Genomic DNA, 24,330 nt, shown 5'->3' with positions numbered 1-24,330 from the left:
TTAAACAACCAGGTGAAGGGCATAGCTAACTGTTGTGCACGTTCCTTAATATATGGCGATATATCACCCATTCCCACAGCCTTATTAATATTTAACTCAATCAACACCTGATACACCTCTGATTCTTTCACTTTTAATTCTCCTAATATTTGCCTCCCTTCTATATACTGCACAGAATCAGAATCATTAAATATGATATATGCTGATAAAGTGCTTGTTCAAAAATTCCACTGTATCCTTTGCAACTGTTATTCTTCTGCCATGACTATCCACCAGTGTCAACCTGACATAATTATTCTTTCTCTTGTTTGCCAAATAGCAGAAAAATACCCTTGAGTTAACCTTGGCCTGACCAGCCAATCTCCTCTCATACTGCACCTTTTCTTTCTTTATATTACTCGTCACCTTCCTAGCCTGCACTTTATACTCTTCATGGATCTGATCACCACCAGTTGTCCTGTACCTCCTCCACAGCATTTTCTTTTCCCAACATAGCTTGCTTGATTTCACTGTTCATCCATTTCACTCCTATTAACTCACTTAACCCTTGGTATGCAGTTAGGTATTGTGTGTCAGATACTGCCTTATGAATTTCCATGCACTTTCAGCATCTTTTCTACACAGCTCATCTACCCAACGTATTGATACTAATTGACTACTGAGCATCCCATCATCACACACCTCATTCTTCCACATGTATCCATTTTTGGCAGCACCCTTTCCTTGTTTCACCACTTCCCAAACAAGTACCTAATGATCTCTCTCACCAACCAGTTGTAGTGTTAATACCTCATTAACTACATCCTGTGAAGTTACCACAAAATCCAAAACATTAAAGCCTCTAGTTGCTTCAGTCACATGCTGCTTAAGATATTTATCTCTCAGAAATTCAACAAATTCACCTTCCTTATTCCTGTACACCATCTCCTCCTTCCATTCTATATTCCTAATTAAAGTCACACATCAGGATCACCTTTTTACATGCCCAAACAATTTGCCTAAACATTTCTCAATCATATTCTCTACATTCCCTGACCTATAAAAGCATCCTATCAGATATACTAACCTGTTAATTTCAACTTCACATCACACAGATTCAAAATCTGTTCATGTACTATCAACTTGAACAATTTGTGGACACAATTCCTTCAATCATTAACAGCATTCTCCGTGCTCTTTTTACCTTCCTATCCTTCTGGAAAATTATATATCCTTCCATTTCTATTCCCAACATTGCATCCTCCTCAGACAACCAAGTTTCACTCATACTAATTATCTTTAGGCATACTGACTCAAGCAACAAACTCAGCTCTCTTATTTCGAATACTCCTTACATTTGTGTACAAATGTAACAATTCCTGTGTCTTTGAGGTCATTCTACCGGCACCAACATTCTCTATTCTAGCTGCTATACCACACCTCCCTTTAGTCTGACCATTCCTGTTTCCCTGATCCTAATTTCCATTCATACCCATCTCATCCTCGCCTTTATGCATTCCATCATCTTGTGCTGCTGCAACCACATCTTCAACCTCGTATCCATCTTTCTCCTTTTGTACAATCCATTTAGCTGTGCTATTCTGCTTCACAAGTAGATGCTATTCATTTGATACATTAACTTCTTGATTCTGTGCCTTCTCAGAAAAGAACAGTCTTTCTAAATGTCCAACACCGAACATATTCGAATGCACTCCAACTTTAAACCATCATAATCAAATTCCTGCCACGTACCCTCAAGGGGTGTACAGGATATGATAGTACTACATGAAAAATTTACATCATTACTAACTTCCTATCTACAATTTTCCTCCAAATCAGTCTGTTACTCCAACATTATCAGATCTTATATTTCTATCGTCTAAGGCAGTTTGTACCGTATCAATCCACCTATCTTGGTCTTCCTCTGGGTCGTTTTCCTGCCAACCTGGCAGAGAACACTTGTTTTGCTAATCTTTCATTGCCCATTCTGTTTAATTGCCCATACCACCTGAGATTAGCTCTACAAACGCATTCCTGGATGCTGACAATGTCAAGTTCTTTCCTAATATCCTTGTTTTTAATATCATATTGCCATTGATTCCATCTGTTCACGCTTCTAATCTTTCTCAGGACTCTCATATCTGTGGTCTCTAGTCTTTGGTCAAGTGTTTTACTTCTCACCCAGCTCTCAGATCCATAAGTTAAAACTGGTTTGAACACTGTCTTGTATACAGCTAATTTAGTGTTCCGACTAATTTCTCTTATTCCATATAAATTTATTCAAATGACTTCCTACCATACCAGCTTTGTTGATTCTGTGGGCTAATTCCATATTTAATTTACCATCTTTACTATCGTGCCTAAGTAGCTGAAATGTTTTACTTGTTCCACAGGTTCCCCGTTCACAACACAGTTGACATTTTCAACGATTCTACCTATTTTCATTGTCTTTGTCTTTTTAATGCTCACCTTCATACCATATCTATTACAACAGTTATTCAATTTAGTCAGGGACTTTTGAAAACTTGTTTAGAAGTATAACACATCTGCATAAAGCAAAGAGCTGACATTAACATCTCCAATTCTGATATCATGTTTATACCACTTTCCTTCATAATGTGATCCGTATAGATAATGAATAACAGAGGGGATAATGTACATCCTTGTCTCGCACCAGATTTAACATTAAACCATCTTCCTGTACTTCCTTCAATTCTAACTTCCGACTTACACCTCAAATACAGACTAAGTATTGCTTGATATAATGCCCCATTGACACCATATAACTGTAGCATATTGAATAGCTTCTCTCTTGGCACCTTGTCATATGCCTTTTCCAGATCGACAAAACTTAAATATGGATCTTTGTTATATTCCCATGCTTTCTCAACTATTTGTTGTAAAGTGAAGATCTGATCCCAACAGCCTCCATTTGGCCTGAATCCAGCTTGTTCTTCACCAAGCTTTCCTTCCACAATTCTTCTGAACCGTTTCTCAAGTATACTGGCATAAATCTTGCCAGGAACACTCAGTAGAGAAATACATCAGTAATTCTCACATTCAGTTTTATTTCCCTTTTTATATATGGGTACTATTAGAGCTCTACTCCAATCATCGGGAATTCATCCCTCTGTCCAGGCTTTCTGAACTATGCAGTGCAGCCACTGTGAGACTTTTTTTATTCAAAAGCTAGCTCCATATTTCAGCATTTCTGGTCGAATATCATCTACTCCTGCTGCCTTTCCACATTTCAAGCCTTTGATGGCTTTTATTCCTGACTGTATGCCTGTTGTGCGTTTTTTTACCACTGTGCAACCACTGCTTGTTTCATTTAGCAATCATCATCTTTATCATTTCTACCTCCTTTTACAGCACTCTTTCCTCCATTTCTAAGCTTCTTCAACAACCTCCAGAATATCTTACCACTTTCTTGATATTTATTTTCTATGTTTTTCCCAAAGTCCTCCCATGACTTTTGTTTAGCTAGTTTTACACAGTGTTTAGCTTTATTACATTTGTCTCTGTATTCTATAAGAGCACAAGTTGACTTATTTGCCAGGAACTTTTGATATGCTCTCTTCTTTTCCTTCACTGCCTCTTTAACTTCCTGTGTCCGCCATGGAGTTCTGATTTTTCTATCCTTGCAGACAACCTCACCACATGCCTCTCTGGCTGAATCAATCAGGGATTTCTTCAAGGCTTGCCACTGAATCTCCAAGGTTTGGTTCCTGTTCTCAAATTCTTTCATTTTTTCTTCAATAATCTTTGTGTATTTCAGTCTACAGTTCACATCTGAGAGCTGCTCAACTTTTATTCGCTTTAAAACTTTCTTACATGTTATTCTTTTCAATAAGAAATTCAATTTTATTCTGCACAAGACTAAATAGTGATCACTTCCAATTTCAAATCCTCTGGTACACTCTGGTGTCCTGTACCAGGGAGAAAACATCACTATCAACAATAACCTAGTCAATGAGACTTTTCTTATTCCTTGCCTCTTCTCTCCATGTGAATTTGTGCACATTTTTATGTTGGAACATGGTGTTAGTAATAACCAGTCCATCACCTGAGCAGAAATCCAACAGGTATTTGCCATTATTATTGGCTTTGCTCTTTTCTCCAAATTTTCCAAAAATAATGTCTGACAATCATTTACTACTCTGCTATTTAGATCCCCAACAAGGACCATTTTCATTTTTCATTGTGTCAGTTGCTTTTTCTAAAGCATTAAAAAATTCCTCCACTTCTACCTTTGTAGAACCTTCTGTTGTACCATAGGCACAAATAAGTCTCATTGTCCAGTTCCCCATTTTCATATTTGCCCACATCACTCTACTTGAGACTGCCTGCCATTCAAGAAGATTAGCCTCGTATTTTGTGTTGAATACTATGGCTACTCCTTTTCCTTGATTGTCATTTAATGAATATAACATTTTGTATTTATTATTCAGAAAGATCTCACGAGTTTTTGTCTTTTTTGTTTCAGTCACCCCTATTATGTCGATCTGGTACTTATCTAATTCCTCAGCTAGCACCATTTCTTTGCCATTCAGGCTTCTTATGTTGATAGTACTGATCTTTAACTCTGGTGATGTTGAGTTGGGGTGTGTTTTCAGATTTGTTCCAGTAGCTGACTTTTCGCTGTTCGCCCTGGTTCCCTGGCGAAAACAACGGGGGGGGGGCCTTGTTTAACCGGGCGACACCCCAGCCAGCATGAAATTTTGTCATGTTGTACCATCATTTTCTATATTGGTTTAAACCAATAAGAATACAATTTGGTCAGCTAAATCCCAAATTGCCAGCCCATCCTCATTCGTTCAGTATCCAGGTAGATACCCAACAGGGTGCACCACAAGCAGGTGAGGATTGGACATTAGGTCAGAAGCCCTGGTCGGTTCTCCGCATTCCTTTAAAGGCTATGTGGAGGTCTACTCTCAGTTATACAGCTTTGACCCTTAAGCACCCCATGTATGAATTAGAAGGTCTCAATTAAAAAACCTGATGTGTTATCCAGATTAAACTTTCTTATATTTTTTGATAAGGATAGGCAATCATTTCGATTCAAGTTAGGGCGTTGAATTAAGGCCTCAGCACTCTCTTTGAATAGGCGTTCAAATTTATAGCGACATCTGTGTAGAAAGCCAGTCCTGGACCAGAGAATGTTGTGGCTTGTCTCTATCCCATGCTGCACCAATCCAGACGTATCAGATTTGTTGTGAAGAATGTATGATTGATGTTAGTGTTATAGTGAGCTTCAATGTAGAATCTCTATTTACCAATGTATCTCTCAAAGAGACCTCACATTTACTGGCGGACATCTTCCCACAAGATATCATAAAAATTATTTGTTTTTGTGATGCACTCTGGATCTTTCTTGTGGCAAAACAAATTCTATAACCAAGTGGAAAGAATCGTCATGGGATGTCCACTTTCACCTGCTCTAGCCAATTTGTATTTAGAACAACTAGAAGACATCATTTTTTCATCTATAAGGGGGACCAGAAAGTAATCAATTATTTTTAATAGGTCATTTTTAGCCAATTGTTTTTTCTTAAATAACACAAATTATTAAAGTTGATATTTATTTAAATATTAGCATTACTTTTCTATTTAAAAAATCTGTTGTTTTTTTTAATTTTAGATTATTTTTTTTAATATGGCGGACTTTAAAGTTGAAGAGTACCATTTACGTCATTGTATGCTGTTTTTGTTTCACCAAGGAAAGAATGCTACCGAGGTTACCAAAATCATTTGCTCAACTTATGGAGACATACTGAAGGTTAACAAATGTCAGCGATGGTTTAGGAGATTTGCAGAAAAAATTTTGATCTGTCTGATCGTCTTCGATTTGGAAGACCTCTTACTCTAGATGACGATGCTTTTAAGACTCTCGTTGAATCAGGCCCAAAACAAACCATACAAGAATTAGCAGAGAGCTTTAATTCATTATGGTCAACTGTCCAAGAGCACTTACATAAGAGTGGCATGGTTCTTAAACAGGGTGTATGGGTACCGCATAAACTGTCAGAAAACAATAAAGCACAGAGACGGGCAATTTGCAATTCATTGTTGACCAGACAACAAAATGATCCCTTTTTGGAACGAGTCGTAACTGGTGACGAAAAATGGGTGCTGTTTAAGAATAATAAATTCAAAAAACAGTGGCTTTCTCCAAATCAAACTCCAACACCTAAAGATAGACTTCATCCAAAAAAGGTTCTGTTGTGCATTTGGTGGGATATTCATGGAATTATTCATTACGAACTCATGGAACAAGGTAAGACTTGTTCCATGAGTTCAGAAAACAATAAAGCACAGAGACGGGCAATTTGCAATTCATTGTTGACCAGACAACAAAATGATCCCTTTTTGGAACGAGTCGTAACTGGTGACGAAAAATGGGTGCTGTTTAAGAATAATAAATTCAAAAAACAGTGGCTTTCTCCAAATCAAACTCCAACACCTAAAGATAGACTTCATCCAAAAAAGGTTCTGTTGTGCATTTGGTGGGATATTCATGGAATTATTCATTACGAACTCATGGAACAAGGTAAGACTATCACAGCAGCCATCTGTTGTGAACAATTAGAGTGACTACATAAAACATTGTTAATCATACGTCCTGCGCTTGTCAATCGAAAAGGGGTAATTTTGCAGCAAGATAATGCAAAATCACATTCCGCAAGAATGACTCAAGAAAAAATTAGGCAGTTAGGATGGGAACTTCTACCACATCCTCCATATTCGCCAGATATTGCCCCTAGTGACTATCACTTATTCAGGTCCTTAGAACACAGGATAAGAAATAAAACCTTCCATTTGCAAGATAATGTCCAAAGGAGTTTGATATCATTTTTTGCCTCCAAAGGAAAACGTTTTTCAAAAAAGGAATTTTAAACTTAGTAGATCGTTGGAATAAGGTTATAATTAACGATGGCGATTATAGAATTGAATAATGTTAATTTGTTCTTTAATAAAATTTATATTAATAATGTAGTTCAAAAAATTTATTACTTTCCAGTCCCCCTTATATATACCCTCAACCATCCTTTTGGGTTAGATATATAGACGACATTTTTTCAGTGTGGCCTCACAACAACAGAGATTCCTTAACTTCCTTTTTATCCAAAATGAATTCTCTACACCCTCGTATTAAGTTTACCATGGAGATTGAAAAAGACAACAAGTTATCCTATTTAGACATTCTTCTCATCCACTCACCTTCAGGTATTCTGACCACAACAGTTCATAGAAAATCCATTTTACTGGACGTTACATTCTCAAACAATCTACCCATCATCAAAAAACAGGAATTATAAAATGTTTAATTCGACAAGCTAGAACTAATTGCTTAACTCCCCACGAATTACAGAAAGAACTTTCAACTATCAAACATCACATGAAATTAAATGACTTCTCTGAAAAGACTACACAACATCTGTTCAATTCCTACAATCCTATCCAGAACAAGAAAGAATCAATACGTTGAGTTCCAATTCCATATATTTCTGGAATCTCAGAACCAACTTCAAGAATTCTGAAGAAATATGATTTAACAGCCACCTATATCCCTATTAACAAAATATCCACATATTTCCCATCTTCTAAAGATAAATGCTCAACTATGTTGCCGCCTGGTGTATATCAAGTTCCTTGTAACTGCAATCTGTCGTACTTTGGACAAACTGGAAGCTCTATAGAAAAAAGAATACAAGAACATCAATCGTAACATTCTTCATAACAAATCCGATAAGTCTGGGTTGGCGCAGCATGGGATAGAGCCAAGCCAAAACATGCTCTGGTCCAGGAATCACCTTCTACACAGATGTCGCTATAAATTCGAACACCTATTCAAAGAGAGTGCTGAGGCCTTAATTCAATGCCCTAACTTGAATCGAAATGATTGTCTATCCTCATCAATAATATGTGAAAGTTTAATCCGGATAACACACTAGGTTTTTTAATTGAGACCTTCTAATTCATACATTAGTCTGTTATCTTTGATTGAATTTATAAATTAAGATTATTATATGAAATTGTCAATTAATACCTATAATTTATTTATCACTCTGATGAAATTTACCTCTCTTTAGTGCTTAGCATGTAAGATCATGCAGCTTGTTCTACTTTTGAATGATCAATTGTTTGTATTCTACCTCGTAAAAACTGTTCCCATCAAGCCACTGAGGATAGTCTTGGCAAATATTAAAATATTCTTGTGTTACAGTGTTTATATTTCTTAATATGTGTATGTTATATAGCCTTTTGAGTTCGTGACTATATAAAGAACGACCACAATTAAGTAAATTTGTGTAGAAGAATTTTTATACATGCCAGAAATAAGGAAAGTTAATTTATACAACATTACATGTAGAAGTTAACTTACCTCATTTCTGGCAAATGAGTTCACTGTAATATTTAACTACGGTAACAACTTTGATAACCATCATAATAGCTGTTAAATTACTTCATACTAACCTTTTCAGAATGCCTGAATTCTCTCATTACACTGTCACAGTCTATTTTTGGAACTTGATCTGGAAAACAGCACACAGTTTTAATGTAAGTTTTGAGATTTCTTTCCAGCAAGTCATTAACTTCCCTATAATCATAATCATCATGCCGTATTCCATACAAGCAATGTATATAATTCCATATTCCTCTTCTAAACATAGTAGTGTCCACGTTGCTTTTTTGACCCATTCTGAAAGGAAGGAAAACAAAATAGTGATTTAAATTTCTCTGAAGGTGGATTTATTCCATTGATAATTTTCAGGTATGAATAAGTTCATGTTTATATTTAGCTATTTTCTCTGTTTTGCTAAAAACTAATCTACTATAGAAAGGAACTAGCATTTATATAGCAACAATTTAATGGACAATTTACATTTCAAACTTACACATCAACATCTGAAATATTTAATGTTATGATAATAGTAAAAATGTCTACTACAACCAGTTATAAAATTAGCATTCAGCTGCAATTCGCATCATTTTGTTAAAAGGAACTGCGAACTGTAACAAAGATCTGTTTGGTATAGTCTTTATTTTAATGCAGTAAAGGGGGGAGGGGGGGATTAGGAAATATGGCATGAAAGGATGGTCACTGAAATTCACACAGTATTAACACTGACAGTCACTCAGCCATCAACAATGCAAGGCTTTGTGAAGGAAAAAATATAAATGAAAAAAAAAAAAAATTATGATAGATGTTAATATCTTTGGCACTATTTTGCAGAATAAACAAACAGCGAATGGCTAGACCTCAATAATATAGTTCGCATCTCACCTTAGAAAGAATGTTATCTCTGTGTAAGGCCTCTGAAAATCAAATGCAGCTATACAGAAAATGGATTAAAACGTTCAAATTTTTAGTAATAAAAAAATAGTATTTTAAATTAGTGCATAGCCTTAACCACCAGTTTTCATCACCTGGAAGTTCACCAATAGCCACCACTATGAATGCAAACATTAGATTCACAGCTGATCACTACTAATTCATCCACTATGGATACATGCCATGGAAAGATTCAAAAAACTGTTGTAAAAATTTGAAACAACCTTAACTTATGAACTTATTCATGCTTTTATGAAAAATTTTTATGCTTTTGCTGTATTTCAATTATATATTAATCCATAAATCTTTTTCCGAAATAAAAATTTACACAAATAACTTGTTAAATTCTGTTTCGTTGCCTTTTTCATTCAGCACATACATATTGCTTGTTACTCTTACTATTTGCACAAACAAATGTCATAAAATTAATATTTAACAGCTATACAACTTACTTTTAATAATATAATCCTCTCAGATGGGCCTCTATAGCTCAGTTGATATACGAGGGTAGTTTGAAAAGTTTGGTAAAAAAATAAGTTAAACACATTTTTTTGGAAAAAAAATCACCTTTATTTCTCAACATGGTCTCCACATCTATACATTTGGTCCAGCAAGTTTCCAATTTTTTCTTCCCATCTAAAAAGCATGCAGGATTTGTCAAATTGTGCAAACTACTCATTGACAGCCTTGATGACATCCTCATTCGAAGAAAATATTTTTCCACCAAGCCAAATTTTTATGTTTGGGAACAAGAAGTCACACGGGACCAAGTTCGGAAAATACGGTGGATGTGGAGCTAATTCAAACCTTAATTCGTGCAATTTTGCCATTGCGATGCCGATGTGTGGGAGGGTGCATTGTCTTGATGAAAGAGCGCTTTTTTTGTGTGCCAATCTTGGCGTTTTTTCTTCAGTTTTTCTTTTAAACAGTCCAACAAAAACAAAGCTTTGTTTTAAGCATATCTCCTATAACAATAAAAGGGTAATCACATTTCAATTTTTCGAATGTCTATATTGGCAATATCTTCAAATGGATATTCACGGACCAACAACCATCAGGCTATCTCCACTCTTGCTCATCTCAATCTAAAATGGCATAACAAAATTGACAAATACCTGTTATTTGTCAGGTCTTCAATATGGTCATATCTATATTTAGGCATACTGCCTTAGATTATGTTTATTCATACATTCTAGAATCCCAACAATGCCAAGTTCTTTACTAATATCTTCCTTTTTTTTTAACATCATAAGTCTTTCTCTAAATAACTTAAAATTTAATATCTCAAATTATAATCTAATAAAAAAAATTAAAATAAAATAAAACTCACGTGTAATATGTGAGATTTGAAGCAATTTTAAATTTTTCATCTAGAAGAGTCCCAACATCATTGTATAGACGATTCAACAAGGAATAGCCATGATCATCCCAAGAATAATCCTAAGAAAACAAAATTTTCAATGACTACGTTAGTTCAGGATATTTAAAATCTTTATATCTACGTTTTATATATTTTTAATTGCTTTGTACACAAACAAAACCAAAGACAATGTTCATATGCTGGAACACATTTCTACACAAATTTAAAAAAAATGAATTTCCTTTCTGGAAAGCAAAACAACCCATTTCTCTTTCATTCTCTGTACACTTTCCTTTAGTCATATTAAAAAAAAAAAAAAAAATTGTTAGTGCATCTAATTTAGTAAATCTACAACAACAGTTATACATATCACTAAATGAAACTTGCCAAAATTTCCTGGTCTGCACCCTCAAACAGTCTACCAGGTATCACTTTTATAAATTTGATTAATTTTCATCCAAAACTGATGTCATTAAGCCTGATTTGATTGATTATAAATTTTGGTCTTCTGAAACAATAATTGCATTAATCTGCCTCTCAACTTAGTTTTCCTGCGAGTCTTTTGCCTACAGTTTTCCTTCAAACCATTTATGCTGCTAACCTTACTTTACTTATTCTACATTCCTTATTATGAAGTGATACCTTAGTATTGCTTACATATCCATGAATATTAATAGCATCAAGTTCTTTACTAATCATCAATTATATAGTCCTACAAAACCCCCACAATTTCCCTTCACAACCATCTCCACTTTTTGACCAACTTTCTGATCCATATAATGCTATTTTTTGATCCATATAATCCTACATAATGCTAGCTATGTCTTTTGACTGATTTCTCTCATTTAAGTTTTTTCAGCTAAAAAGGCTAAAATGTGAAACATTTTATACTAAGAATAAATTGTGTGTTAAGGTTTAAGTGCTGAGAACATCATGCTACAGGTTTAATGGATTATTGACAGCACTAGTCAAGAATTAAAAACTAATTTTAATGCTTCCAATATTTTGTCTCAGACATCTTCACATGCCCATAGAAGGTGTACCACCTAGACAGGACTTTAGATCTCTCTCGTATTTCATTAAGTATTGTGTTGTTTTTGTGTGTGTGTGCGAGAGAGAGAGAGAGAGAGATGTGTTCTTTGTACTCCTTGAAGTTGTTTCAGTGACATGTGAAATATTATAAGCATTAAAATTATAAAAAGTATTAAAATTCGTTTAAGTGCATTTCTTTTAGTTTTTAATCCTTTCCTAGTGTTGTCAATAATACTCCAGCATGACTAAACAAAGTTAGTTTTTACTTTTACCTATTTGAATAGTCATATTTTTCTTACTGCTTTAAATTCAAAAATATGTCACAGCAATTACTTCGTCCAGCTAAAGATTTTGAAGAGGTGCAGGTTATAATATTGCAATAAATAACAAACCTTGATATTTATTTAAATATCAAGTTGGATACTATGCTATGTGATCCATATAAACTGAATAACACTGGAGTTCGCACAAAACCTTCCTTATACCTGATTAAACATCAGTGCATATCTTAAATTCTAACTTTCTGATTTGCAACTTAAGTATTAGCTGTGTGGTGCTCTGTACAGCTGATTCAAACTTTTAGTTACTACAAAAGAGTGGATAATTCGGCATAGTGGATTTCTTTTAGAAGAGCATCATGAGTGTGGAATTCTGAAATTTGTGGGGCATACCTTACAACAAGAGTTCTTGATACTGTTTGCTATAGTGAAAGTCGAGTGTATAAAGGTTTATTTTATACAATACAGATTTAGTGTTTTGAATAGATGTTTCTACATGAATAAAATTAAAAGAATTCTTAATCTTCTGAGTTCAACTCTTAAAAAAATTTCTTGCCCTAAATCTAGCTCATGTCACCTATTTTATCCTATAATTTTTAACCTTTTCTCTAAAATGTATGCAGAAATCTTTGCAGAAACATTCAGCACGGAAATTGTTGTAATCTGCACGTTGTTTTAGGTGTTTTTTTTTTAATAAAAAAAAAAAAATCAATGAGTTGGAATCCAAAACATCTTATTCTAGCATTTGAATTATGCACAGCCACTGGAAAACTACACCATCATATTTCAACAACTCAGCAACAAATATCTACATCTGCATTTAAGCATCTCACTTTTTCTATCTCAGGTGATTTTAAATGCTACCTCCTGGATATTTTCTACCACTGTACTATCAGTGGTTATCTTACATAATAACTTTTTCAAAGTAATTTATCTTACACATCCAGAAAAACCTTATCTTCAGTTCTTATACAAAGCCTGTATGATCTCTGCTTTCTTTTGCAATACTTTCTATTTTAAACTATAATAAATTTAGTTTAATCCTTTATCCAAGTGAAAGCAAACAAAGTTTATGCCTGAAGATCTTCTGAGTTCAACTCTTAAAAAAATTTCTTGCCCTAAATCTAGCACATGTCACCTATTTTATCCTATAATTTTTAACCTTTTCTCTAAAATGTATGCAGAAATCTTTGCGGAAACATTCAGCACGGAAATTGTTGTAATCTGCACGTTGTTTTAGGTGTTTTTTTTTAATAAAAAAAAAAAAATCAATGAGTTGGAATCCAAAACATCTTATTCTAGCATTTGAATTATGCACAGCCACTGGAAAACTACACCATTCCGCTTGGTAATTCAATAATAAGGTGGTACACCTGTTGGCAACTCCTATAGGTAAATATGATCTCTCCTATTGCTTCTGCCTTAATATCTCCACAGTTGGGTCTGCCTCCCACTGATGAGACCTCAATAAAGATTGAAACCAGTCTGGGTAGTGGCCCTTCCCTTAATGCATAGCAGTATACATGTCTGGAATGACTTTTAATGGGATTATATTGATCAAGTGCATATAATAAACAACTATGTTATACCAACTAGTTTCACCAACTAACGCTGTTGGCATCTTCAGGGTATAAGGCATAACTGATATAAGGCACTAAAAAGTAAAAAACTGTTACAAACTATAATCAACCGATTCCAATTATATTCCAATTACAAAGAACAGAGCGCGTACAATATATGCATAGAGCATGCATGATAGAACATTCTATAGTTGGCACTATAATTCAGTTCTGGTGAGTTGAAGGATCTAATAAGGGTCTTCCAGATAACAGGCAAGATTAGTCCTTGGTTCCTGTTAAGGTTTTGTACACAGCGGGCAACTGTTGTGGCCTCCTTAAAAATTCGGGAGCGGAAGTCCTCCTCCATGTAAGGAATTGTGCTTCTATCCCACTCTATGGCATGGTTCGTTCTTGAGAAATGAAAAGCTAACCCCGATTTTTCTTCTCTGTTATTGATGTCACCTATGTGTTCTTTTTGCCTAATTTCAAGGTTCCTTTATGTTTGGCCGATGTAATTCAAGCCGCATGAGCAGGGTATGTTATAAACTCCAGCATATTTGGAGAAAGGATGGCTATCTTTTGGAGATCTTAAGAATTGTCTAATCGTTTCTGTAGGTTTAAAGGCCACTCTTATTTTATGTAGCTTAAAGAGTCTAGCAATCTTATTGGAAACTGTCCCTAAGTATGGAATGACGATGGTAGAAATATAACGTATATCATCTTGAAATTCGGGAGAAGAGAACTTCCGCTCCCAAATTTTTAAGGAGGCCACAACAGTTGCCCGCTGTATACAAAACCTTAACAGGAACCAAGGACTAATCTTGCCCGTGATCTGGAAGACCCTTATTAGATCCCTCAACTCGCCAGAACTGAATTATAGTGCCAACTATAGAACATTCCTAAATAACAACAAGGGATAACATGCATGCTCTATGCATGTATTGTACGCACTCTGTTCTTTGTTTAATATAATTGCAATCGGTTGATTATAGTTTGTAACAGTTTTTTACTTTTTAGTGCCTTACATCAGTTATGTACCCTAAAGATGCCAACAGCCTTAGTTGATGAAACTAGTTGGTATAGCATAGTTGTTTGTTATATGCACTTGATCAATATAATCCCATTAAACTTCATTCCAGAGCTTTTTGGTCAAGAAAATTAAACGTTTTTTAGTATACATGTCTGCAAGGAGATGTCCTTTGCATTATGGGAGATACTGAGACAAGGAGTGATGAGAGCTCGGTCCACCTTTGCTCAGAGTTGCACTACCTTACCCCAGTCCTGAAGATATTTTCAGGCATAAACTTTGTTTGCTTACATTGGATAAAGGATTAAACTAAATTTATTATAGTCTAACCAAGTGAAAAATAAAATTCCAACTTCTATTTTAAACTTTCTTGCTAACCTCCAATATATTGTGCCAGCTTCCTGATATTCACCATCTTTAGATTTTTTTTATTCTTAAATTCTTATTTATTCTACACAACTTAGATTCTTTGTTTGTTTTTTCAGATTTTCCAAGAACATGTAATGACTTCCGATAATTTAATGAATTCTTTTCATGGACTGGTTTAAACTTATCCACCTGGCAGTTATTTTTCTAAATAAGGGAGGGGGGGGGGGGCTTCCTTTGTCATCATCATCAAATTCCTGACATATACCCTCAAGGGGTGTACAGGATATGATAGTACTACATGAAAAAATTTAAATCATTACTAACTTCCTATCTACAATTTTCCTCCAAATCAGTCTGTTAACTGTCAAGACTCCAACATTATCAGATCTTATATTTCTATCGTCTAAGGCACTTTGTACTGTATCAATCCACCTATGTCTTGGTCTTCCTCTGGGACGTTTTCCTGCCAACCTGGCAGAGAACACTTGTTTTGTTAATCTTTCCTCGCCCATTCTGTTTAAGTGACCATACCAGCTGAGATTAGTTCTGCTAACACATTCCTGGATGCTGACAATGTCAAGTTCTTTTCTAATATCCTCGTTTTTAATATGATATTGCTATTGATGCCACCTGTTCACACCTCTATTCTTTCTCAGGACTCTCATATCTGCAGTCTAGTCTTTGGTCAACTGTTTTACTTCTAACCAGCTCTCAGATCCATAAGTTAAAACTGGTTTGAACACTGTCTTCTATACAGCTAATTTAGTGTTCCGACTAATTTCTCTTATTCCATATGAATTTATTCAATTGACTTCCTACCATACCAGCTTTGTCGATTCTGTTGTCTATTTTCATATTTAATTTACCATCTTCACTAAAAATCGTGCCTAATTAGCCGAAATGTTTTACTTGTTCCACAGGTTCTCCGTTCACAACACAGTTGACATTTTCAATGATTCTGCCTATTTTCATTGTCTTTGTCTTTTTATTGCTGACCTTCACACCATATCTATTACAACATTATTCAATTTAGTCAGTGAATCTTGCAGACTTGTAGTGGATATATTTAGAAGTATAACATCATCCGCATAAAGCAAAGAGGCAGACATTAACATCTCCAATTTTGATATCATGTTTAATACCACTTTCCTTCATAATATGATCCATATAGATAAAGAATAACAGAAGGAATAATGTACACCCTTGTCTCACACCAGAATTAATATTAAACCATCTTCCTGTACTTCCTTCAATTCTAACTGCTGACTTACAACTCAAATAAAGACTAAGTATTGCTTGATATAATGCCCCATTGACACCATATAACCGTAGCATATTGAATAGCTTCTCTCTTAGCACCTTGTCATATGCCTTTTCCAAATCGACAAAACTTAAATACAGATCTTTGTTATATTCCAGTGATTTCTCCACTATTTGTTGTAAAGTGAAGATCTGATCCTGACAGCCTCTATTTGACCTGAATCCAGCTTGTTCTTCACCAAGCTTTTCTTACACAATTCTTCTCAACTGTTTCTCAAGTATACTTGCATATATCTTACGAGGAACACTCAGTAGGGAAATACCTCTTTAATTCTTGCATTCAGTTTTATTTCCCTTTTTATATATGGCTACTGTGAGAGCTCTACTCCAATCATTAGGAATTCGTCTCCTCTGTCCAGGCATTCTGCACTATGCAGTGCAGCCACTGTAAGACTTTTATATCACCATACTTCAGCATTTCTGGTCAAATATCATCTACCTCCTGCTGCCTTTCCACATTTCGAGCCTTTGATGGCTTGTTCTACTTCAAGTATGGATATGTATTCCTGATTGCATGCCTGGTCAGTATTTTTTACCACTGTGCTGTCATCACTGTTTGTTTCATTTAGCAGTTTTTCAAATTAATTACTCCATACTTCAAGGATATATTTTTCTCCCGTTTTCATGTCACCTTTATCATCTCTAATTTCTTTTACAGCACTCTTTCCTCCATTCCTAAGCTTCTTCAACAACCTCCAGAATATTTTGCCGCCTTCTTGATATTTATTTTCTATGTTCTTGCCAAAGTGTTTCCATGACTTTTGTTTAGCTTTCTTACATTTGTCTCTGTATTCTCAAAGAGCACAAGCTGACTTATTTGTGAGGAACTTTTGATTTGCTTTCTTCTTTTCCTTCACTGCCTCTCTAACTTCCTATGTCCACCATGGAGTTCTAATTTTTCTATCCTTGCAGACAATATCACCACATGCCTCTCTAGCTGAATCAATCAGGGTTTTCTTTAAGGCTTGCCACTGGATCTCCAAGATTTGGTTCCTGTTCTCAAACTCTTTCATTTTTTCTTCAATAATCTTTGTGTATTTTAGTCTACAGTTCACATCTGAGAGCTGCTCAACTTTTATTCACTTTAAAACTTTCTTACATGTTATTCTTTTCAATATGAAATTCAATTTTATCCTGCTCAAGACTAAATAGTGATCACTTCTAATTTCAAATCCTCTGTACACTCTGATGTCCTGCACCAGGGAAAAAGCATCACTATTAACAATAACATAGTCAATGAGACTTTTCTTATTCCTTGCCTCTTCTCTCCATGTGAATTTGTGCACATTTTTATGTTGGAACATGGAGTTAGTAATAACCAGTCCATGTCCTGAGTGCAAATCCAACAGATATTTGCCATTATTATTAGCTTTGCTCTTTTCTCCAAATTTTCCCAAAATATTTTTGTATGTTTCACAATCATTTCCTACTCTGCTATTTAGATCCCCAACAAGGACCAACTTTTCCTTTTTCATTGTGTCAGTTGCTTTTTCTAAAGCCTCAAAAAATTCCTCCACTTCTACCTGAGTAGAACCTTCTGTGGGACCATAGGCACAAATAAATCTTATTGTCCAGTTCCCCATTCTGATATTTGCCCACAGCACTCTACTTGAGACTGTCTGCCATTCAAGAAGATTAGCCTCGTATTTTGTGTTGAATACTATGGCTACTCCTTAGCCATAGGGGGTTTCCTTAGCTAAGTCAAATTTTATTTCTGATTTTGCTGATAATCTTCTAAAATTTGGTTCTTGTTTCAGAAGAAGAATATCTAGTTTACAGTTGATATAAGACAGAACAAAGCAGATCTGAGCAAATGTCCATAGAATAAGAGAAAAGTCGGTCAAAACATCTTGCTAGCAGTATAAGGATTTTTTTTTTTTTTTTAAGGATGGTGAATAGGTGAAATGTGTTATCAGAAGTAGTTGCGAGTGCTTCGTCCATGATGGGATTTCAGGAGACATATGATAGGTATGTATTGTATGAATAATGGCTAATGTGTCAATAAATTGGGTCTCCCATGATGAGTCTGACTCCATAAAAATACCTATTTAATATCACAGAGTAGATTGTATATTTTTTCCCTACTTTCAAACTATATAGCATAATAATTTTTTTAATCCTATGCACCAGGCAATATTTTTATTTCAAATCTATTGTATTATGTTACTGTACTATCTTGGACTAATCTGAAGATACTGCTATTAACACAATCCTTTTGTACATATGTGAATTCCTTAAAGGAATATGTACAATCACCCAATGCAGTTAAAAATCATAATAGTAATAATATGATTTTTAACATCATAATTACTAATCCATATCTTGAACATAAATCTAGAAAACACTTTTTATTAGTGGCCTCACCCTTTTGTTCATATTTTCCCCTATGTCTGGGGAGTTCATTTCTTATTTTACTATCAAACAACAAAACCATCATCATCATCATCATCAAATTCCTGTCATGTACCCTCAAGGGGTGTACAGGATATGACAGTACTACATGAAAAAAATTACATCATTACTAACTTCCTATCTACAATTTTCCTCCAAATCAGTCTGTTACTTGTCAAGACTCCAACATTATCAGATCTTATATTTCTATCGTCTAAGGCACTTTGTACCGTATCAATCCACCTATATCTTGGTCTTCCTCTGGGTCGTTTTCCTGCCAACCTGGCAGAGAACACTTGTTTTGCTAATCTTTCCTCTCCCATTCTATTTAAGTGACCATACCATCTGAGATTAGCTCTGCTAACGCATTCCTGGATGCTGACAATGTCAAGTTCTTTCCTAATATCCTCATTTTTAATATGATATTGCCATTGATGCCATCTGTTCACGCCTCTAATCTTTCTCAGGACTCTCATATCGGCGGTCTCTAGTCTTTGGTCAAGTGTTTTACTTCTGACCCAGCTCTCAGATCCATAAGTTAAAATTGGTTTGAACACAGTCTTGTATACAGCTAATTTAGTGTTCCGACTAATTTCTTTCTTATTCCATATGAATTTATTCAATTGACTTCCCACGATACCAGCTTTGCTGATTCTGTTGTCTATTTCTATATTTAGTTTACCATCTTCAATAAAAATTGTGCCTAAGTAGCTGAAATGTTTTACTTGTTCCACAGGTTCTCCATTCACAACACAGTTGACATTTTCAATGATTCTGCCTATTTTCATTGTCTTTTTATTGCTGACCTTCATACCATATCTATTACAACAGCTATTCAATTTAGTCAGAGAATCTTGCAGACTTGTAGCGGATTTATTTAGAAGTATAACATCATCCGCATAAAGCAAAGAGCTAACATTAACATCTCCAATTTTGATATCAGGTTGAATACCACATTCCTTCATAATGTGATCCATATAGATAATGAATAACAGAGGGGATAATGTACATCCTTGTCTCACACCAGATTTAACATTAAACCATCTTCCTGTACTTCCTTCAATTGTAACTGCTGACTTGCAACTCAAATAAAGACTAAGTATTGCTTGGTATAATACCCCATTGACACCATATAACTGCAGCGTTTTGAATAGCTTCTCTCTTGGCACCTTGTCATATGCCTTTTCCAAATCGACAAAACTTAAATACAGATCTTTGTTATATTCCCATGCTTTCTCGACTATTTGTCGTAAAGTGAAGATCTGATCCTGACAGCCTCTATTTGGCCTGAATCCAGCTTGTTCTTCACCAAGCTTTTCTTCCACAATTTTTCTCAACCGTTTCTCAAGTATACTTGCATAGATCTTGCCAGGAACACTCAGTAGGGAAATACCTCTGTAATTCTCACATTCAGTTTTATTTCCCTTTTTATATATGGGTACTATGAGAGCTCTACTCCAATCATCGGGAATTCGTCCCTCTGTCCAGGCTTTCTGAACTATGCAGTGCAGCCACTGTAAGACTCTTATACCACCATACTTCAGCATTTCTGGTTGAATATCATCTACTCCTGCTGCCTTTCCACATTTCAAGCCTTTGATGGCTTTTTCTACTTCAAGTATGGATATGTATTCCTGACTGCATGCCTGGTCAGTGTTTTTTACCACTGTGCTGTCATCACTGCTTGTTTCATTTAGCAGTTTTTCAAAGTAATTACTCCATACTTCAAGGATATCTTTTTCTCCTGTTTTCATTTCACCTTTATCATCTCTAATTCCTTTTACAGCACTCTTTCCTCCATTCCTAAGCTTCTTCAACAACCTCCAGAATATTTTGCCACCTTCTTGATATTTATTTTCTATATTCTTGCCAAAGTCCTCCCATGACTTTTGTTTAGCTAGTTTTACACACTGTTTAGCTTTCTTACATTTGTCTCTGTATTCTGTAAGAGTAAAAGCTGACTTATTTGCCAGGAACTTTTGATATGCTTTCTTCTTTTCCTTCACTGCCTCTTTGACTTCCTGTGTCCACCAGGGAGTTCTAATTTTTTTATCCTTGCACACAACCTCACCACATGCCTCTCTGGCAGATTCAATCAATGTTTCCTTCAGAGTTTGCCACTTAATCTCCAAGGTTTGATTCCTGTTCTCAAACTCTTTCATTTTCTTTTCAATAATATTTCTGTATTTTAGTCTACAGTTCACATCTGAGAGCTGCTCAACTTTTATTCGCTTTAAAACTTTCTTACATGTTATTCTTTTCAATATGAAATTCAATTTTATCCTGCTCAAGACTAAATAGTGATCACTTCCAATTTCAAATCCTCTGTACACTCTGGTGTCCTGCACCAGGGAGAAAACATCACTATCAACAATAACATAGTCAATGAGACTTTTCTTATTCCTAGCCTCTTCTCTCCATGTGAATTTGTGCACATTTTTATGTTGGAACATGGTGTTAGTAATAACCAGTCCATGTCCTGAGCAGAAATCCAACAGATATTTGCCATTATTATTAGCTTTGCTCTTTTCTCCAAATTTTCCCAAAATATTTTTGTATGTCTCACAATCATTTCCTACTCTACTATTTAGATCCCCAACAAGGACCAACTTTTCCTTTTTCATTGTGTCAGTTGCTTTTTCTAAAGCCTCAAAAAATTCCTCCACTTCTACCTTAGTAGAACCTTCTGTGGGACCATAGGCACAAATAAGTCTCATTGTCCAGTTCCCCATTCTCATATTTGTCCACATTACTCTACTTGAGACTGACTGCCATTCAAGAAGATTAGCCTCGTATTTTGTGTTGAATACTATGGCTACTCCTTCTTTTCCTTGATTGTCATTGCCTGAATATAATATTTTGTATTTATTGCTCAGAAAGATCTCACCAGTTTTGGTCTTTTTTGTTTCAGTCACCCCTATTATGTCGATCTGGTACTTATCTAATTCCTCAGCTAGCTCCATTTCTTTGCCATTCAGGCTTCTTACGTTGATAGTACCGATCTTTAACTCTGGTGATGTTGAGTTGGGGTTTGTTTTCAGATTTGTTCCAGTAGCTGACTTTTCGCTGTTCGCCCTGGTTCCCTGGCGAAAACAACGGGGGCCTTGTTTAACCGGGCGACGCCCCAGCCGGCATGAAAATTTGTCATGTTGTACCATCATTTTTTATTTTGGTTTAACCAATAAGAATACAATTTGGTCGGCTAAATCCCAAATTGCCAGCCCATCCTCGTTCGTTCAGTATCAAAGTAGATACCCAACAGGGTGCACCACGAGAAGGTGAGGATTGGACATTAGGTCAGAAGCCCTGGTCGGTTCTCCGCATTCCTTTAAAGGCTATGTGGAGGTCTCCTCTCAGTTATACAGCTTTGACCTTTAAGCACCCCAAACAACAAAACCAACTTTTCTATTAGTTACTCTCTAATTCCTCTACTTCCTTATGAGAATCTTCTATGGACAGCAGACTCAAGTGTTCGATTTAACATTTTGAAATTTATCATCAAAACTACTTGAATGTTTGAAATTTAAGCAATCTTCTTTTTCATTATAAAATACTATGCTCCATTCTTTCCCTACTCTTCCCAAGTAAATTATATTTATAAAGATAGGTTTTGTCTCAGTCTTGGTAACAATCAACATGGGTTTTCTGTAATTATTTTGCCAATGTCAGTTTGATATTGCTTATCTTTAGCTGAGGGTGTTCCAGTAGCTACTTTTTACTGAATCCCCTTGACAAAAAAAAAAAAAAAAAAAAAAAAAAAAAAAAAAAAAAAAAAAAAAAAAATAATACAGACTTTGTGGGCATACCAAAGACAACTAAGACATTTGGATCAGCTAAATTACAAATTTCCAGCCCATCCTCATCTGCTAAGCATTCAAATAAACAAGAAAACAAGGATAATTGTGAGCGCACACGCACACACACACACACACCCAAAAGCGTGTATCCAGCAAAACACATTCAGATTTCTTTATTACCTATGTGGAGGTTTCCACAATTTATCAACAAATAAGCAATCCTACTTAACTATTCTAAAAGAAACTATAGTACATGATTAAATTAAATTAAACATCTAAATGAGAGAATAACAGATAATCTGGAATTCCTCATATACACCAAGAAATGTATGGCAATTCAAATAGTACTATAATGATTGTTATTATTAGCTTCCTATCAATTTTGCTCGAAATTAGTCTTATCTGTTGAGATTCCAATATTGTCAGATATTGTATTTCAATCTTCTAAAGCAGTGCTTCCCAAACTTCTGGATGTCAGGGCCCCCTTTGCAAAAATTAAAATATTTCACGGCCCACCTCGAAAAAAAAATCGTAATAGAGAGATATATTATAATAATATTTATTGTATTTATATTCAATACAAAACATACACAGCGAATATTGCAAAATCAAATGCATATATTACATTTTTTGCCTCTTACCATTTGGTTCTGAAGACGATGCGGGCTGTTCTGATAAAATATGAAATACTGTCCTTTTTTTGAGTCTGTTTCTGCTTCTTCTGATTGTTCGCGGGATTTTTTTCATATTTTTTTATCAGCCACTTATCCATCTCAGGGTTAAATTTTTTAACGTAGAATAGATCAAATAATATCACCACTTACCGATACTGGCACACCACAGACTGATAACATGAAATTAGTAAATATTACCTGAATAAGGGATCCCCGGACCAGGAATATTTTTCTCTTTTGTGACTTTTCTCCCTTTACGGTAATTAAGCCTAACGCGAAACAGACAGCAAAGGCAGGTTATTAAAACGTGCATATGATTGGTGCGGTATTAACAAAAGATCGTGCAACCGAAAGTTGCACATTCGTTTTATATATATATATTACTTAGTTCTAACACTCACGAATTTTAACACGTTTGGTTGAATTTTATTGCTGCCTTGGGAAATCGAACTCACACACATCTAATTAATAACAATAGTTTTTAGTTAGATACTGTGTTTGCCCATGCAACATATGGTTTTGTTTCAGTCTATACAGCATAGTTTCTGTATGAGGGGACATGTGATTCATTAATTAGTGTGTTTTTATCCCAGTTGTCTCTAATTGCACTATTTGTTGAGAAATATATTACACAGACTCCTCATACCTTATTCACTGGCATAATAAAAGTACTTGTTTTTACTGCCTCTGCAGGCTGTTAGGGAGGGTGTTGTTTATCGCTGCAAGCAAGTTACGATCTCCCCACATGAACTTGTTTAAGCTTTTTTTCATGTGTGAAGTATATGCGAAACTTTTATTGGTAACAGAAAACGCAGTTTTTTGATGAGCAGTTTCAGAGGTGAACTGTAAACTCAAATATTCAAGGAAAGAATACAAAAAAACAAGTTCAGTCATAGGATGTGATGAGATGTCTACAAGGACAGAAAAATCAGCATTTCATGATGGACTCATGAGGCAGTCAAGGAAAAGAAGAAAGCATATTGTAAGTTCCTAACAAGTAAGTCAACTTTTTTGTATACTCTCTTAGAGACTACAAAAAGTGAAAGCAAAGCAAAGCACTGTGCTAAACTAGCTATTAAAAAGTCATTGGAAAATTTGTAAGAACACAGAAAATAAATATCAGGAAGTGGCAAAATATTCTAGAGGCTGAAAAAGAATAGAAATACAGGACACTACTGTTAACGGAAGCAAAAATGGTGTTTCATCT

At 35.1% G+C, this 24,330-nt stretch overlaps 1 protein-coding gene across 1 annotated transcript in view; it reads right to left on the bottom strand.

Annotated features, from left to right (window-relative positions):
• Sesn (Sestrin) overlaps positions 1-24,330 on the bottom strand; it is a 124,510-nt gene that overhangs the window by 21,554 nt on the left and 78,626 nt on the right. Inside the window, exons 6-7 of the mRNA XM_090395878.1 lie at positions 10,647-10,756; positions 8,458-8,683 (exon numbers count right to left, since the gene is read on the bottom strand). Coding sequence (XP_090252004.1) covers positions 8,458-8,683; positions 10,647-10,756 — 336 coding nt within the window. The remainder of the gene's footprint in view (positions 1-8,457; positions 8,684-10,646; positions 10,757-24,330) is intronic.

This window comes from Typopeltis vanoorti, chromosome 7 (assembly GCF_054136105.1).
Source record: "Typopeltis vanoorti isolate ZY-2024b chromosome 7, IOZ_Tvanoo_1.0, whole genome shotgun sequence".
NCBI lineage: Eukaryota > Metazoa > Arthropoda > Arachnida > Uropygi > Thelyphonidae > Typopeltis > Typopeltis vanoorti.
The sequence above is the reverse complement of the archived record's forward strand: the minus strand, read 5'-3'. Positions and strand labels throughout refer to the sequence as shown.